Source organism: Ctenocephalides felis, unplaced genomic scaffold (genome assembly GCF_003426905.1).
Source record: "Ctenocephalides felis isolate EL2017-DRISC unplaced genomic scaffold, ASM342690v1 CF-g0.4_SCAFFOLD_00845, whole genome shotgun sequence".
NCBI lineage: Eukaryota > Metazoa > Arthropoda > Insecta > Siphonaptera > Pulicidae > Ctenocephalides > Ctenocephalides felis.
Window position 1 is genome coordinate 95,330,960 of NW_020536999.1, and position 20,146 is coordinate 95,351,105.

The 20,146-nt window shown below is 31.5% G+C and overlaps 2 protein-coding genes and 1 pseudogene across 2 annotated transcripts in view; all 3 read right to left on the bottom strand.

Moving 5' to 3' along the window:
• The window catches only part of LOC113363152 (zinc finger protein 19-like), a 17,760-nt gene extending 13,904 nt beyond the window's left edge, over window positions 1-3,856 (bottom strand). Inside the window, exons 1-2 of the mRNA XM_026605632.1 lie at window positions 3,729-3,856; window positions 3,095-3,632 (exon numbers count right to left, since the gene is read on the bottom strand). Of these exons, the coding sequence (XP_026461417.1) occupies window positions 3,095-3,632; window positions 3,729-3,856 (666 nt within the window). The remainder of the gene's footprint in view (window positions 1-3,094; window positions 3,633-3,728) is intronic.
• Window positions 3,857-6,519: 2,663 nt separating this feature from the next.
• Window positions 6,520-8,211, bottom strand: LOC113363153 (zinc finger protein 845-like). The gene has a single exon (XM_026605633.1). It carries the CDS (start codon window positions 8,209-8,211, stop codon window positions 6,520-6,522), a length of 1,692 nt encoding a protein of 563 aa, XP_026461418.1.
• A 3,913-nt stretch (window positions 8,212-12,124) lies between these two features.
• LOC113363154 lies at window positions 12,125-19,980 on the bottom strand (annotated as a pseudogene).
• Between the last annotated feature and the right edge of the window lie 166 nt (window positions 19,981-20,146).

Here is a 20,146-nt window from a genome sequence, read left to right on the forward strand (position 1 = left end):
ACGCATTCGATAAATTTTTCAATAAAATGAGCTATATCTCGAATGTTTAAAACTTGCCAAACTCAACAATACAATAATATTAAATATTGTCCCATCAAAGTTCAATATTTAAACAATACTTCTGCATACTTACAGTGCTCAGTCAAATCCATCTTCTGTAAAAAATTTACAAAAATGTACAAAGCCACAACAACAACATAACCTTCCATGAATATCCGAAAATCAGCAAAACCTGCAAATGACAATACAATTAAATAAAATGACAATGATGACAATATTTTAACAATATTTTTCAGCATACTCACAATACTTCAATAATATTTTGTATATTAATTGTATCACTTATTCCAAAACACATGTTGAACATAACCTCTGATATTTACACAATAATTATGGCGTTATTAGCTGATGACAATAAAATGCGTTATTGTCACACAATAGTACAATATTCAAGCAATAATTGTCCGAAGTGCCAACACTATAAAATCATTTTTTAATTTTTTATTTCATTTCATAATATTCGCTCACAACTCACAACTTGCAACAAATGCAATGAAGATGCTTTTTGTTAGTTTAGGAGTACCCGATGCGAAATAAACGTTAATTTTTTAAAATTCAAATTCAAATTCAAATTGATCGAAGTGATAAATTTAAAAGCGGTAAATATGTATTATAATTTTTTTCGTTAGGTGTAAGTGGCACAGTGTCTTAATATCGACGAAAGGTCAAATTTTGGCTCATACACACATTTTTTTCAAATTTGGGATCAAGTAACTCTGAATGACTTGAAATGTTGAGTAAATATAAAATAAGCAAGTCGGATTTTCTGGCGAAACAAACTTCTTCTCCGGGAAAAAATATATTAAATATTTTATAACATCTATAACAATTTGTTTTTATAAATTGCAAATCAAAATATTATATATTGTTTTTGTAAAGTGTATACAGCAAAAATGTGTATTAACAAAGTTTCAACAATTTTTTTTTTTCAAGAACAATTCATATAGTTTCTTATACTTAAAGTAAACTCCTAAAGTGACACTGCTGTGAGAGCCAACAAGCCGCCCATCAAATATTTCTTAAGCAACATATTTTAAAAAAATTCAATCTTTATGGATCTAATACATTTCATAAAAAAGTTACACTTCCAAAGACCAAAATATCACATTTACAAAATAAATTCTTAATAAATTAACTCAGAGTTATAAATTTTGGAGCAAAAGTCTAAGTTTGGAGTTATAAATATTGAATGTCAATACAATTGACAAAATCAATATTATTTCCAATTGATTTCTTCCAAACATACTTATATGTATAAATTAAATTAAACTGTTTAACACATTTTATTTTATACATTTCGAGGCCTAAAAATGTATTTTATTTAGTGTGGAGGTCAACTGTAATCAGTAGCTACCAACAAAACAGAGTACATAAATAAGAGTATTTGATTCTTATTAGAAAGTATTGTAAGTATTCTGATTAGAATAATATTTTTCCAAATTTAGGGCCAAATAATTCAAAAGTCAGATTTTCTGGCAAAAACATAAGCTTCAAAAAGTTATAAAAAAATAAAATGTGCATTAATGCTATAGCATATAGCTAAACATGTATTACCCTAGAATTGTAAATTGCAAACCAAAATATTAAACAATAGTTTTTGTAAAGAACTTGTAAAGAATACAGCAAAAATGTTTTTGTATTATCATTAACTTTCCACCTTTTGGTTTTAGTTTCTTTTTTAAGTAAAACTTCTTTAGGCGCGACTAGAATGTAAATCCGTACAAATGCAACGGAAGTCCGTTACGGCGAAACAGTTCGTCATTCGCTCAGGATGAGATCATTTCTATACGGGTCGATTGTGATTAGTCGTCGTGTATGTGAATAGAGATCTGTCGTTGTATGCGAACCGGAATCAACGTTGTATGCGTACTGATATCGACAAAGAAATCGGCATAGATAAACATTTAAGAGTTACATTGTAGTACAAATCTTGATTTAATGAAAAATGCCTGAATCAGAAAAATTTTTACCATGTCCCCGTAAATAATTATAATAAAAATAATAAAGCAAATTAAACAATTGGGCCGTATACTAAACGTAAGTTTATTGATTAGAAATTATTTCTATATTATTCGTAGTTTCCATAAATCTGTGAAGTTATTAAATGGAAAATATTTTTTAGGCAAGAGAGATATTACAGCTGTTTAAAGAATGAGATTATATCGCCAGCAAAAAAGTAAAAAAAATACCATCAGTCAATAAATGTATGCTAATTTTAATTACATGAAGTTCTTCAAACACAATTACATGATGGGTGAACACAATTACATGAAGTTCAAAATCAATATTTGTTTATGTGTCGTTTAACTTAATCCACTTAATCCAATTTGAAGTACCATATTCAAAATTACATTTAATTTAAAGATCACATAAATCTGTTATGAAATAAAGACGTTTAATCAATTTGGTCTTTTGGTTTACAAAATAAATATAAACCTATTGTTGATACAAAAATTACAATAAAATTATTATTATTATTTCTATCAGCAGTCATGTATCAGTTCCTGATTATGTAAATCCATTATTGAATACTTATAATTACCCCAACATTTGTCCTGTCAAGCTATATGAATATATGAATGCCTTCTTGCAATTTGCATATGGCTTATTCAACACACTTGGATCTGTGAATGTCTTATCACATATTTTGCCTAGAGTGAATGAGCATATGTCGTTTCAAGACACTTGATTGTGCAATGCTTTATCACATATTGTACATTTATTTGGGCGTTCCCCAGTGTGAATGAGCATATGTTGATTCAAATTACCTAACTGTGTGAATGCCTTACCACATATTTTACAATATGACACGTTCACCAGTGTGAATGAGCATATGTCGTTTCAGGATACTTGATCGTGCAAATGCTTTATCACATATTTTACATTTGGGACGTTCCTCAGTGTGAATGAACATATGACTTTTCAAGTCTCTAGATTGTTTGAATGTTTTGCCACATATTTCACATTTTTCAGGACGTTCCTCGGTGAGTTGGCATATGTTGATTCAAGTTACTTGATTGTCTGAATGCCTTACCACATTTTTACAAATATGAGAAAATTCCCCAGTGTGAATGAGCATATGTCGTTTCAAGACACTTGATCGTGCAAATGCCTTATCACATATTGTACATTTGTAAGGCCGTTCCTCACTGTGAATGAACATATGTCTTTTCAAGTCTTTAGATTGTTTGAATGTTTTGCCACATATTTCACATTTATTTGGACGTTCCCCAGTGTGAATGAGCACATGTTGATCCAAATGACTCGATCTTATGAATGCTTTATCACATAGTTGACATTTATAAGGTCTCTTTGCAGTATCAGCATGAATATTTTGTTTTCGATTACCAGATTCATTCAAGTGTAAATTTTGTTCTCTGGCACGAGCACAAATGTGTTGATCTAAATCAAATTTATTAAATGCTTCATCACACTTTGTACATACGAAATGTCTTTCATCCATATGAATTAACAGATGTCTTTCTAATGTACTTGCTTCTGGAAAAGTCTTTGAACAAAATGTACATTCATGTTCATGAACTACCATATGCTGTTTTAAATTGTGTGCAGACCTGTAAATGTCTATCATAGTTGTCACATTTATAAGAAGAACTCTGAATTAATTCCTGTTGGATTCTTCTTCTATCTTTACTACAGAGTTCATGAACCCCTTCAGACATGTTTCGTCATCCTCTGAGCTGGATTCAGGGTCTTCTTCTATTTCCTGTTTGATGTCTTCGATTGGATATTCTTGTGGTTCAATTTTAATTATCGGATCATCAGAAGCTTCTGACATTTTGAAATACTTGTGCACTGCGTGTATTCTGTAAGTATTGACAAAAGTAGTTAATTACTATTTAATGAGCTATTGCTAAATCTGATAATTTAACTAGTTATTGACAGTTCGAGAATAAAATGTTTTAGAAAGAAAATCATTCATCCAGTTGTAATATTTCACAGAATGGATTTATATCTTAATCAAGTTTTACCTTCAAATCTATTTTCACATTAAATTAACTGTAGTCAATTTTGAATAAAGTATGTCTTCAAGATGACCCTTCCTCAAAATCTTTTTGACAGATGTGAAACTATTTGTTTCACACTTTGGCTTATTGCAGAACTGAAATATAAAAAGCACGATCGAGCTTTAATTATCCATTGCCTACCTATATTAAAAATTAAATATTTATAGTTCTTTCTGTATGAAATAAATATACTAAAAAGTTAATCATGATAAATAACCTCAAAGTATTTTACACTACCTTTATGTTTATCAATTAATCTCATAAATACTGCACTTTAATACAAACTAATAATTATACTTATATATTTAATAGTATAATTTATTATAGCATTTAATCAATATCTCTGTTAATAATTAAATAATGACAAATAAAAATGTAGATCAGTTCATTAAATAATTTGTTTGACAGTTAAACGAACTTCGATTGAACATGGCGGCGTTCTATTGTCAACGTTGCCAACATAAGAATATTAACGAGATATTTATTCAAAAATAATTAATTAATTTATTTTATTTTTATTACAAAAATGGTTAAACTTGTGGAGTATAGAAGTCAACAGCAGCAAGTCAAAACACATCATTTTAACTCTTTGCAAGGGACTTGTCCTGCAGTAAGACTTAATGACAAAATTATAGATCAAACAGATACAGTCAAATATCTAGTTTACACCTGGAAGGAACACATTAAGAAAAAGAGGAAGCAGCTTGAAGAAACCAAAAGAAGATATTATTGGCTCCTCGGACAAAATCAAAACAAAACTTGACACGCATAATAAAATTTACCTCTATGAAGCTATCATTAACCAATTTGGACATACGGCATACAGCTATAGGGATCAACTTCCAACTCAAACGCTTTCATAATTCAAAGATTTCAAAACAAGTTATTAAAATAAATTTTGAAAGCACCAAAGTATGTTCCAATTTGGTTAATACACAAAGACACAGGCACTAGCACAGTTAAGAATAAAATAATCGCTTACTCACACAAATATAGAAATCCCTAGCTGATCACCCGAATTGCTCGCCAGAAAACTTTAGAACAGCTCTACCAGGGCCCGATTAAAAAAAAAATTCTTCTGTATTAATCAACAATAGATAAGACCTTCGACAAATCACTGGCAATGGTCAGCTGATTTGTATTTTGCCAATGCTTCAGTTTTATGACAAATATTTTACTTGTTGTCCGTTTCAGGACAGTTGTAAATAAAAAAAAAGAAAGAAAATAAAAAAAATTATTAATTATTAAAGTTAACTACGATCCATGGCATGTCAAAAGACATACACGTTTTTCCCTTCAAATTTTCATATCAAAAAGTGAATGTCCATGCTTTTTCACTCATTTCAAACGTCTCAAACATATACATATTTTTCTTTCATGTCAAAAATCCATGGATTATTATGTTATAAAGCACCAAATTCAAAATTATATTTAATTTAAAGATCACATAAATCTGTTATGAAATGAAAACGTTTAATCAATTTGGTCTTTTGGTTTACAAAATAAATATAAAACCTATTGTTGATACAAAAAATAAAATTATTATTATTAACTTCCCGTAGGGTAGTAATAGTAATGGGCCGAAAATCGAAAATGAAATGTTTTGCATATCTTTACGTTTTGAAGGTTTCTGAACATTTTGGCATACCTCACAAAAATGGATGTATGTGTGTGTGTGTTTTGTCCATGTTTTCGAGCGCACTCGGTTCAACCGATTTGAATGGTTCAAAAAACATTCGTTTCCTATTGATAGGGAGATGTACTGATTAGTTTTTAGCAAAGGCAGCTCCAGCCGTGACGGAGATACAAGGCAAAGAGTGCAGAAAATAGAAATAGAGTTTTTGAGAGAACGGAGTATCCGGTTTGAATGATCTAAAAACATCCAATTTGTAATGATTGGGAAGAGGGTGATTAGTTTTTGGCAAAGGTAGGTCCAGCCATTTCGAAGATACAGAGCTAAATATGCAAAAATTGCAGTTTTGAGAACTAAGGGTCCGATATGAATGATAAAAAAACTTTCTGCTTGTTTTAACAAAACAATTTCTTTCGGAAAAAAAATATTGTTTGAAATTTTTTTTTTCAAAAATTATAGTTTATATATTTCTTAAAAATATTAGACAATGTTACAATATTTATTTATGATAAGCTATTTGAAAGCATTTAATATTCCTGAAACATTTCATTACGGTACAAGAACTTCCAACAATTGCCTTAAGGCACGATGCCATACACCACTAGTTTCTATCAGTCATGTATCAGTTCCTGATTATGTAAATCCATTATTGAATACTTATAATTACCCCAACATTTGCCCTGTCAAGCTATATGAATATATGAATGCCTTCTTCCAAATTTGCATATGCTTATTCAAGACACTTGGATCTGTGAATGTCTTATCACATATTTTGCCTAGAGTGAATGAGCATATGTCGTTTCAAGACACTTGATTGTGCAAATGCCTTATCACATATTGTACATTTATTGGGCGTTCCCCAGTGTGAATGAGCATATGTTGTTTCAAACTACTCAATTGTCTAAAAGTCTTATCACATATTGTACATTTGTTAGGACGTTCCCCAGTGTGAATGAGCATATGTTGTTTCAAGCTACTCGATTGTCTAAATGTCTTATCACATATTGTACATTTATTAAAGCTTTCACCAGTGTGAATGGGCATATGTTGATTCAAATGACTCAAACGTATGAACTTCTTACCACATATTCTACAAATATAGGCTCGTACACCAGTGTGAATGAACATATGATCTTTCAAATGGCACAAATGTATAAACTTCTTACCACATATTCTACAAATATGAGCTCGTTCACCAGTGTGAGTAAGCATATGTTTATTCAAGCTACTCAAATGTGCAAATGCCTTATCACATATTGTACATTTATTAGGGCGATCCCCAGTGTGAATAAGCATATGTTGTTTCAAGCTACTCGATTGAGTAAAAGTCTTAGCACATATTGTACATTTGTTAGGACGTTCCCCAGTGTGAATGAGCATATGTTGTTTCAAGTTACTCAATTGTGCAAATGCCTTATCACATATTGTACATTTATTAGAGCGTTCACCAGTGTGAACGAGCATATGTCTTTTCACACTATCCAATCGTAAGAATGTCTTATCACATATTGTACATTTATTAGAGCGTTCCCCAGTGTGAATGAGCACATGTTGATCCAAATTACTCAATCTTATGAATGCTTTATCACATAGTTGACATTTATAAGGTCTCTTTGCAGCATAAATATTTTGTTTTTGATTACTAGATTCATTCAAGTTTTGTTCTCTGGCACAAGCACAAATGTGTTGATCTAAATCACATTTATTAAATGCTTTATTGCACTTTGTACATTTGGAATGTTTTTTCCCTGTATGGGATTTTAGATGTATTTCTAATGCACTTGCATCAGGAAAAATCTTTGAACAATCAGTACACTTATGACTATGACTTACCATATGCTGTTCTAAATATTGCAACTTTCTAAATGTTCTATTATTTTTATAAGAAAGATTCTGAATTAATTCCTGTTGGGGTTCTTCTTCTATCTTTACTATAGAATTCATGAATCTCTTCAGACATGTTTTATCATCATCTGAACATTCTTCAGGCTCTTTTTCTATTTCTTGTTGAATATTTTCAATTGGAAATTCTTCAGGTTCTATTTTAACTATAATTTCATCTAATTGTTTTGTGGAACAAGGACAAATGTGTTGATCCAGATCATATTTTGTAGTAAATGCTTCATCACACTTTGTACATACAAAATGATTTGCAACCGTGTGACTTCTCAGATGCATTTCTAATGTACTTGCATCTGAAAAAGTCTTTGAACAATCAGTACACTTATGACTATGATTTACCATATGCTGTTCTAAATTATGCAACTTTCTAAATGTTCTATTACACTTGTTACATTTATAAGGAGGACTCTGAATTATATTCTGTTGAGATTCTTCTTCGATTTTTACTATGGAATTTCTGAACCTTTTCAGACACGTTTCGTCATCCTCTGAATAGGATTCAGGGTCTTCTTCAATTTCCTCTTTGATGTCTTCGATTGGATATTCTTGTGGTTCAATTTTAATTATCGGATCATCAACAGCTTCTGACATTTTGAAATACTTGTGCACTGCGTGTATTCTGTAAGTATTGACAAAAGTAGTTAATTACTATTTAATGAGCTATTGCTAAATATGATAATTGAACTAGTTATTGATAGTTGAGAATGGAGTGGATTTATCCAGTTGTAATATTTCACAGAAGTGTGTAAATCAATATCCAGATTTCCTCAATGGTTGGATTTATTTTTTAAGCAAGTTTTATATTCAAATCTATTCTTACATTAAATTAACTGTAGTCTGTTTTGGATAATGTATGTCGCCAAGATGGCCCCTTCCTCAAAATCTATTCGACAGAAGGTGAAACTATTTGTTCCAAACTTTTGGCTTATTGCAGAGCTGAAATATACAAAAGTACAATTGAGCTTTAATTATCCATTGCCTACCTATATTTAAAATTAAATATTTATAGTTCTTTCTGTATAAAATAAACATTATGACAAATTAACCTAGTGACATAACCTCAAAGTATTTTACACTACCTTTATGTTTATCAATCAATCTCACAAACACTGCCTTTTAATACACACTACTAATTATACTTATATATTTATATAATATATTTATTTTAACATTTAATCAATAATTATGTTGAATAATTAAATAAATAAAAAATTAAATGTTTCATCAGTCCATTAAATAGTTTGTTTGACAGTTTGACAGTTTGACAGGTGAAGAAACTTCGTTAAACAAACTGAATATGGCGGCGCTCCTATGTCACTGTTGCCAACATAAGAAAATTTGCGAGATATTTATTTCAAAAATAATTTTATTTATTTATTATTATTAACGTTAACTAGATGGCGTCGTGCATTAAGGCAAATTGCTGGAACTTCTCGTACCGAAAACTAAAATTTTCAAACAAGCTTTGAAATTTTTGAAAACTTTGAAAAAACAAGGTTTTTGAAAATTTTGATTTTTTTTTTCAAATCAGTCATGATGCTGCGTGGCTGTTTTAAAGAAGAAGTATCAAAGTGCGAGAAAATTATATAAAACACACTTAACGATTTATATATCGTTTTATTCGTAATTTTATTCTGCATATTTTATCCAAATAACATTTTTTCGTATCTTCTAGGGCTTAGCTAGATGGTTAGTAGAGTGCAATGTGTATGAATATTCAAATGTTGAAATGCAAAGTTTTTTTACTCACTTCAAACATGTTAAAAAATATTCGTAAAAAAGTCATTGACTAAAAGTCTATTGTGCTACTTGTAAGGAAACGGTGTTTATATATATATAATATATATAAACAAAAGATATATACATTGTATATATCATTTACTGTAATACTATAAGAAAAAACAAATTTTGATTTTAGATCTTTAAAATATTTATTTATATATATACTATCATTTATTTATACTCTGTTTTACATCTGCGAGGTACTCATATACTTATTTATTTAAAAATTAACTAATTAAACATAACAAATTTAATTTATTAAATTATACATTTATTTATAATTAGAATTGTGAGACTTTTATTAATAATAGTTATTAGATTGTAGTTAAAACTATAGTTTTCGTTTTTATTAAGATCGAGTACTAAGTACTATTGATATGTACAGTTTTACCATCGAGGAGACAAATTGTCTCGAATATTTATATATAATAAGAAATATTTTAATTGTGCAGAAAAATTTAAGCCATTTATATATATATATATATATATATATATATACTAGCTGACCTGTCCATAAAAAATATTTATAGGATTTTTAGTATAAAAAATAACTTACTGTATGCAAGTATGTGGTATATAAGTAAAAGGGGCAGCCAACACAAATTATATGGAAGGTTTACCCACTGCAAAGCAAGCCACATGTGAATGTTCATGAGGCATATTGATAGTCGACTAATTTTTTACAATTCTAGAAAATTTTACAGCTTTACCGTAGGTATTCAGTTCTCTTTCAAAAACTGTTTTATCTAAAAGTTCTAATATTTCTTTTTTCAATTACAAATTAAAAAAATAAAATAAAGAAAATTGATACTAAAATTTAAAAACAGAAGATGAGGGTGGACAACCCTTAATTAAAAATAAGATAAATTTTTTTATCTACAAATTTTAACAATCAGTTTTTTCAATTCCGCATTGACAAAAAATTAAAATGAATAAATTTGATACCGAAATGAAATAAAAAGAGATAAGAGTGGACAACCCTTCATAAATATTAAGAGGTTTTTCGAACTTTTAAACATGGCATTTTTCGAAATTAAGTACAAAATACTTATTGACTGTTTATTTATAGAAAATTTAAATGAAAAAAGTTGATCAAAAAAAATGTTAGGTCTGGACAATCCTTGACTAAAAATAAGTTTTTTTAAGTTAAATTTAAGTTTTTTGGAAGTTTGGTCGAATTTAAATCGAAACTCAGTAAAAAAAACATTGACTGAATGCCTGATGAAAATTTTCGAAATTGGGGTTTGTAGTAGGAGGGTGAAAATTTAGGGCTCTACGTATTTTTTATTTATAATTATCAAATAAAACTGAATAAATTAAAAAAATAAAAAAAAATAAGGATGACCAGCCCTTATTATTTATAGTTAAATAGATAATTCTCAGTCATACTAAACGTTATTATATTTCATAAAAATCGGTCAAGCAGTTTCGGAGGAGTATTGCGACAAATAACATGACGAGAGAATTATATATATATATATATATATATATATATATATAAATGGCTTTAAAATTTCGGCACATTTTCTAATCGATGATCACATTGTCATAGTTTTTTCAAAAACTACAAAAAAATTACTTAAACCTATTAAAACTATTAGTTACATAGTTGATCCATTGAATTCGTATATATATAATAATATTAAACTTTTAATTTGAGATTTTCAATAACTTTATAATACAGACATTATTTTTAATATGGTGTGTGCAACATATAGTCTTTAAAGTTCGATTTATATTTTTGGCACATACTTTTATTTAATAAAATTATATGCAAAAACATAAATAATTAACTAATTATTTTAAATCGATAAGCCTTCGATTAACAAATCCACAAAAAAGTAAATGCATGTAACAACGATAAGTTGAAAAAGGAATTTAATATATACTGATCAAACTGTCTGTGGAATACTTGAATTTATTTTTATTTATATTTTAAAACATTTTCTTTAAATTTTACTAAACCAATAAAAACATTGTTAAATTTCTCATGGATCGAAGATTTACCGAGTGACATATGTGGAGTAAACATACGTAACAACTAAGTAACAAGTGTTACGTTGCATCACGGGTTTTGTTACGTATCTATGTTTACTAGGTCAAATTTTAACTATAAGGCTTAAGGAAACTATTATGTATATATATATATATAATATATATATATATATAAATATTTATATATATATATACATATATATATACACACATCTATAAATCTACTTTTAAGTTTTAAGACACCAACATTGGACTTGGAAATGATTTGTTTTATAACTGTTTTTAATTAATTTTTTCTATAAAACATAGATATCCAAAAATCTATTAAGATTAACATTCATATATATATTTTTATATATTTTAAATTTCAGAAAAATATTAAATATTTCTATCGACGAAAATATATATATGTGTATTCCATAAATTGTACTATAATACAGCGAAATGCTACATGCTTGTTACGTAACATGAGTAGCGTAGTGTTACCGTTTTTGTTGGGTATATATTTTATATATACATATTATATATATATATATATATATATAAATATATTTATCTAAATATATATAAATAAATTCTATAAATTGTACTATTATATAGTAAAATATTTCATACCTGTTACGTGGTCTGTGTAATATAGTATTAACGTTTTTCTTACGTTTTTGCTAAGTTTATATATATATATATATACATATATATATATATATATATATATATATATATTTATTTATCCTGGTAATGGAGCTTGTTCATAGAAATCAGGTTCATCTTCTGTCCTTCCATCAGGTTGTTTACCGTCCAGCTAAAAATTTAATTCAAAATATATTAAAGAATAAAAAATGCATTGACAAGTAAAAAATTGATTTGGATATAGAAAATAAACAAATAAATTGATTTTTTTGTTTCAAATTTAAACTAAAGATTTATGTAGCGTTCTTCATAGGGGATTTAAAAAAATAAATACACAATTAACAAATTTCCTGAGATCACCATTCTTTTCCTTATATAAAATAATAGGATTTTTGGTATGAAAGTATGGTTTAAACTAATAACATGTTCAGAAAACATTGTCTTATATTGATTTGGATTTTTTAAATTTCAAATGTGTTGGTTCATTCTCTTGTAGATATATTGCAAACTTTCATCAATATAACAACAATTACAATCATTACTGTTCACTTTGTAAACAACATCAGTAATACACTCAATAGGAATTTTAGACTTCAAGGAAGTGAAAAGCGATTTGAAAGTATTATCAAAATATAAAACTAACAAAAAACCTCCATTTAAAAACAATTTTTACCTAAATAAGTCAAAGAAAAAACTCTATATAAATATATAATACTAGCAAACCCGGCGAACTCCGTTTCGCCACCTGATGGTTTCGTGAGAAAGATAAAGAAATTTTTTGTTTGTTTTATATTTGAAAAGAAAATTACAAAAATGAAGTGTTTTTTTAGTTGAACTTCTCTAAGTAAATAAAAGTGAATCCGCAAATTATCCGTTTCATGGTAGTGATCTTTGCTAAACCACATTTTTTGTTTTTTGGTCTGACGTTAACACAAACAAAGCGGATGGTTTTCCAACTCGTGAACAGGCAACATATAACTGCCCATGTGAAAAACAATGATTTTCTAAATAATCTATTTGAAAATCCCGCAAACCCTAAGCGATTGGCCTTGCGACTTGTTATTGCGAACGCGAAGCAAACTGGAAATTGCAATCGTTTAAAGTTAAACCAAAATCGCCAGCAATTTTTGATTGAATGGTGAAATTCAGTGCGTGTACATCATTATTCTTTGCGGCAAGAATTGCTCGTTGACCAAGCATAATTCTGATAATTCTCACTAATGTCATTACTCGAATTTTTAATTACGGTGGCATGCACCACTAATTTTCTTAAACCAATAAACCTTGCGGAGCCCGAGACCTTTCCAACGAATGCAAAATTGTCGAAATCGATTCGTGCGTTCTGGAGTTATTTCGTCAGAAAGAAAAACCCGACTTATTTTTATATATATAGAAGATAATCTATTTGAAATTATTTAAAACAATTGTTGATTATTTTCATTTCTCGAATTTTTAATTACGGTGCGCAAAGTTCCTGCAATTTGCATTAAGGCACGATGCCATGCACCACTAATTTTCTTAGCTGTAAACCTTGCGGAGCCCGAAAACTTTCCAACGAATGCAAAATTGTTCAAATCGGTTTGTGCGTTCTGGAATTATTTTGTCAGGAAGGAAAACCCGACTTATTTTTATATATATAGAAGATTACTTACAGCTTGCAATTCTTCAGGAGAGAAAATCTTCGCCAATTTCTGTCTCAGCGGCACCATCATGATCAGGAAGAACGGGAAGGCCAATGAGGCTCGACTGCTCTTAACAACCCACAAGAGAGCAAGAGCAACTAATTGGACACAAGTGAACAGATGCATCTTGTATGTTTGGACCTACCAAAAAATAAGATATAGAACCTATTGTAGTAGGTAATGTTAGGTGATTATTCCACTTACCCTTCTGACGTAAGGAACTCTTGGATGATGTTTGACTGGCATGAAAAACAATTGAAGCCTATCAAAGAATTGGACACCACTCGTAGACGAGACACCCATGTACAAAAATACTCCGAAAAGTACAGACATTGGCACCAGTCTCAGAAGATTGGACATCAGCACTGACAGACCGACCAGCAAAGAGACGAAAAAGGCGCTCAAACGTTGTTCTATAAAAAAAATAATATGATCATCCTGATACTTCATATATTGTTTTTATCTTATCTACTTACCTTTGACTTCAACAATATGAGGCGCCTCTCCAGGAGCGTGCGTCCTGGACATGACGGTTAAGGCAGCGACGTGGGTGACGGAACGTACAGTGGCAGCACAATGCCAAGGAGCTCCCATGACACCACAAACTGCATTGAGAATACAGATCACTACAATATCCATGTGGAAACCTGAACCTTTCTTCAAATTTCTTTCTGGCTTGTCAATGATCAATCTGGAAAAAAAAGACATAGATGTAATGGAAACAACTTGTTATACTCCATAGCCAAAATTTGAGGCTCTAAAATATAACCATGAACTACACAGTGGACAAATCCTGGAAATACATCTTTTTACTCCCACTTACTCAGAAATATGGGTCTCCATGAATACCAAATGTAACCAAGACTCCAGGGACAACGCTTGCAAACATTGCCCAAACTGGGAATGGGTTTTCGGGATCTTTGCCCAATAGAGGGATGATCCAGCCTCTGTTCTCGGATCACTGTGTGATAGTCCTTCGGGACACTCAGTTTGTCTGTGTAAGTGCCCGGGACTAAATAATCGATCGTCACCATGATCACGATGGCGATCGGGACGCCGAAGTCGCCTAGTGCGCGCCTGGCCTGGGAAAGGATAGAAATTGATGGTAAGTGGTGAGTTTTTGTATATTTAGGCTTGTAGTTTAAAAAACTAAAAGTTTGGTAGCTTCAAATACGTTTCTGACTTATTATATTTTCCTATTTCTTTCTACTCACATTTCGTCCCAAAAAGTGTCCATTCCTGAAAATCCTCAAATAATAAGCAATCGTAAAGTTCCAAGCGCCAAAAGAGGCAAAACAAGGCCGTATTAGGTTGATTAATCGGCCCTAAAGCATCACTAGTCGGCAACTTCATAGTTTCATTCGACGACTGCATGGACCATGGATCACTCGTTCCGTTGCCTAATTCTTCATAGAAGTTAAACTCTGTTGTATAATTTCATTGCTCTCGTTGGTTATAAGTTGAATACATCGTTGTTCCAATAATCACCAGTCAAATGATAAGTGCAGTAGTCTGCTATAGTGGATTTCTTTTGAAGACGTAAATCAATTTCATTATGGATTCAAAATATAAATTAAGGAGATCAAGGCTGAGAAAATTTCTTCGGTGAAACGTGTAAAGAGTTTCACAAGTCTGCTGCCTTCCACGGAGGCGACCACGATGGCGGTGATGGCCATCCAAAACCTAGGTAGAAAATAATATGCAAATAACCATAATCCTAAGAAATCCACCTCTAAATAAACTTACCCATATAAAGCCTGCCATGTCAAGAAATCTATATCATTATTGACACAAATTGATATAAACTTTCATCTAAAGGAGCAGAGGTCCGGTTGTTCCTATGATGACCATAGGTTGACCAGCTATCAGGCAAAGATGATTCCGCAGCCAGAGGCGGCGACCAGGGTTTCAGAAATACCTAAGAAAAGAAAATTATGGACAGGGTAGAATTGGTTTAGTATTTTATTGTTATAGTAGACATGGTAATGAATCATATATGAAAATTCTATGTTGTGGTGCAAACACTGCGACCTGCAAACCTGCTTCTAGTATTCTAGTATTTTCAGCTACTTTTTGATATTTTTCCACTTACCGATTAAATTATGAGTTTTATCGCTGAGCAATCCTCCAAAAGTTATCGCTGTCGACAAAGCAGCAAAATACATGAAAATAGTAGCAGCAACACACTGCGAATTCAATCCGTCTAGGTAGTCAGAAATGTAAAATGGAAATCGGTACCGCATGTCGTTAATTAAACCACCAAACGCTTTTTCCAGTCTTCTCTAAAGGTTCACGTCTTACTAATTTCTTTCCTGAAAAAGAAAATAATAGAACTAGGCGCAAGTGGCATTTTACCTTAAGCCATAATCTTCCTGATATGTATAAATAATCGGCTTAATCAATAAACTATGAATATATTGATTTATAAGTGGTTTTTAAGTTAATGTTATTCAGTTTTGTACAAGTACTTGCTGTATTCAAAAAGGTATTTAATTTTCCCTATTCTATTCAAAAAGACCTTTCAAACGATACCCCACATGCCATAAGAATATAATAAACAGAATTTGAAGTAAAACTTCATTAGAATTTCAAAATTTCAAGTGCAGAGAAAATTTTGTTGAAGACAAATTGCATAAACTTCATTTGTTGCATTACCTTCTCGATACTCGTAAATAATCGAATTTTATAAAACCAGTTCAGACTTTCTCCCACAATATCCAAAAATGAATATACGACAATTTTATTCCAAAATCATAAGGAATCATAAAGAGGTAACAAAAACAACGTCTAAGTTGCATAAAAATGTATTCAAAACAACAAAAATACACGCATGCATATTATTTTTTAAATATTTCTAATAGTTTCATGGTTAGTTTAAAGGCTAAATTAGGTTTTCTTCTTTTATCGTTTGTGGCATTATGGTTGTCGTTGTCCCTGGTCCAGATTTTGGACGAAAAGCGAATTTTGCGCCTGGCAGAGACTAAAAATATTGCTAGAATTAGTTTCCAGGAGGTTCAACAACTATTGATTACGGAGGACATGATTAAATGTTGTTTTGACACAACAAAATAAATCGTGTAGATAGTTTAATTTACCAAAATTTTGCTGAAGGTACAATCAAGTTATCACCAAGGATTCACCAGTTATGCAAAAAACTATAAAAAAACCCTTATCTATGATAAAAACATTTGTTCTAAATATGCAACTTGTCAATAGGCAAATCCTGAACACTATTTTGCAGTGACTTATCATTTAAAAGTGCTCAGAGAGTAGATAGCATATATATCAATTAAAATCATCTCACCTCCACTTCCTCCAGTCTTCTTCTCGTCTCCTCCTTTCTTCCCGTCCCCGCCATCATCACCGCCGCCACCAGGACCTCCTTTATCACCGCCCAGTGCAGCCTCCTTGCCTCTTTGGCACGCCTCTGCCTAATCTTCTCGCTCTTGGCTTTGATTTCGTCAAATGGCAACAAGGCCTGGCGCTCCCAATCGCCTGGTGGAAGCACTATGGAGTCGTCCAGGAACTCGTTGATGGCAGACAGTAGTTCTCTTCTGTCTTCCGCTTTGTAAGCCACCTAGTAAAAAAACAATAGATTCTTTAGTACCTAAAGTTAATTTCGATTAAGACATTTTCTTCTTACTTGATGGAATGGTCGGTTTGCCATCAAGGTAGCTATAGATCTGCCAACTTCGTGATAGTCCAGGTCAGAATCGTCGGGTCCTAGCAAGACAAACATGAATCGGACGGGTATTGGAACTTCGGTCAAAGTCGGCATTTGTACCCCGGAGGCGAGACGCACGAAGGCAATGGTCGGATGGTCCAGAAAGTCTACGGAACCGACCAGGACTGTTGTTGCTTCAGCACCTGGAGAAGGAAAAGAGTGTGATTGATGGTGGTTTTTGGCGCAGAAAAATCTACAGTCTGTGGTTAAATAATGCAAAATAATTAAAGAAACATCTTTCTCACCGGTTGGTATCCTCTCAAGATAGCTTCGTTATGAGTCTTTTTATAAAGGTCCCTCTTGTGATGCAGAATAAGTATTTTCTTCTTTCATATCCACACGGGTCTCCGAAGCCCCAAGACGACGATTGACCCCAAAGCATTCCTCGTCAAAAGGTCGATGTGTAAAGTTGAAGAGGGAGGTCTCGTTTTTTGCCTTTGTCGTCAGATAAGTTCTAAAAATTGGAAAACAATTGTAGATTTTCGCCTCAGTATTTGCTTTTTAACTCGTGCAAATAATTGAGAATATAAAAATGTATTCCAACTATACAGCATTCCAGCGTTCCAACAATGTCAAACCAAAAAAATTGCATTCCAATAATAAAAAAAAATATTCCAAGGTTTCAAGTGGAATTTTAAAAATCCATGATTGATTTACAATTCTGGATCCAGAAATAAAAACTGCATTCCAAAATCTAGGTAAGGTTGTAATCATAAGCAAATGGATTTCAACAAAACAAACAAAAATAGGTACAAAAAAATATGCCAACAAACTAAAATTCAGAAAACATTTCAGAATAATGCAAGTAAAATGAAAAAAATCCAAAATCAACAATCCAGCTAATATTTCAAAGATCAAAAAAGCATTCCAGCAATTCAGGTTAAATAATAAAAAAATAAACATTCCAACTAACGGATAAAATATGAGTAATACAAGAAAGCCAAAAAATGAATCTAAACATCCAAGTCGACTCCATTTCAGCAATCTAAATAAGAACAAAAATCCAAACACAACATGCCAACAATCCAAAAAATCTAAAAACTCCTATTTACTATAACATGAGCCGAATGTCTCCTGCAGATGGCAAGAGATGGTGGCACCGGAGGTTTCAGGTAACTGCCAAACTTCTCATCTATAACCGAAATAGTCGGTTCTAACTGATGGTTGTTATTCTGGTTGGAAAATAAAATCGGCGATGATCGGAAACCGCCACACTGCTCCTCGGCTGCTTCAATCGACTCTGAAGACGTTCCGATTGCAGACGAGCGACATGTTCAGGGGACAATTCCTCGAGTGGAAGGTTCCAGATGGAAGACTTTGAGATCGAGGAAAGTTTTTTAAATATATAGTTGAAGTTGTACATTAGACATTTTAGAGGTTATGAATCGATTTTTGTCACTTTGAGGTTTTGGGGCGATTTGACATGCATTAGCCCGCTAACCCGTTTATAGAAATAAGTGTGAGAGCATTTGCTTATCAAAATTCTTGAATCTTTTGAACGGTTCGATTAATTTGAAAAATGTACTCGGCAAATTTATTCTAAATTAAAGAGTCTATACATTGTCTAACCACAAAGACCCTACGCCCTATACCAACTCGTTACAGACAATAGAAACTGGTTCTGTTATTTTATCCACTTTTGCACAAAACTCAAAAAAATGTCAGAAAAAAAACAAATCAAAAGCAAATATTTTACCTGTAACTTGTATAACTCGAGAATTTTCGACGACTTCCAAACATAAACCCTCGGTCGTTCTCGTTCACGTGCCTGTGACGTAACAGAAGAGCGCGCATGATGATGGGCTTGTCGTCTTCCAGAATCAGTTCGTCCACTAACTAGAAAATAAAAAAACTCACAATAGAATCATCAAAAATATTAACAGAACCTTATTATTATTAGTTTATCATAAAAACTGGTGCAGTAATGCGTAACGCATATTTTTTACGAAAGAAAAGAAGTTAAAATAGATGTCAAAGATGTAAGTACTTTAGTTTTGTTAGTTTAGAAAGAAAATTCTGGATATTCAAACCAATTAGAATGTGTAAATAAACATCTACTTCCTACATCTACGTTTTAAATCAAAATCAACTTTTCTCTTTTTTCTTTTCTCACCATCTGTTCTACGATCCTGTAGGCAACTCCTGGTAGATCCTTCTCGTCCAAATCCAACAAAACTGCACCAGTTTCCAAGCATCTTCTCAAATTGAGAAGTGAGTGGAAACTCAAAGAGGCGACGTGTGGACGACCCCATCTATCAGAACCTTCTTCAACGTTTTCCTCGTATTTGATCCAACGAGCAGTTTCTTTCCATTCTCGATCATCTCCTGTACCGACTAGTTCATCCAATTGCACAAAAACCTAGAATGATTCAATAAATTATAGGTTGGAAAAGATTTACTTGGAGATGCTGTGTATGAATGGTATAAAGATCGTTAGAATTTTTACCTCGTGTGGACTGTGGTCATAAAGTTTCTTCAGAGTTGACTGCGTCAACAGATTAGACAACTTGTGACCTTCTTCTTTGCGTGCGATGTGGACAAAGGAGTTGCTTGATGATCTGGTTGGTTGAATTTTATGTCGGCGGAGCCCTCTGGGATCATCTGACCTGTGATGATAAAAAAAAAAGTAGAATTATGTGGGTAACTGTATGATGAGGCTTGAACCCAATTGCTAAAAGAATTTAAGTTGATCCTCGATCTCCTGGATCTTCAT

Coding starts and splice junctions, on each gene's coding strand:
- LOC113363153 (XM_026605633.1), bottom strand. CDS start 8,211: ATGTCAGAAGCTGTTGATGATCCGATAATTAAAATTGAACCACAAGAA.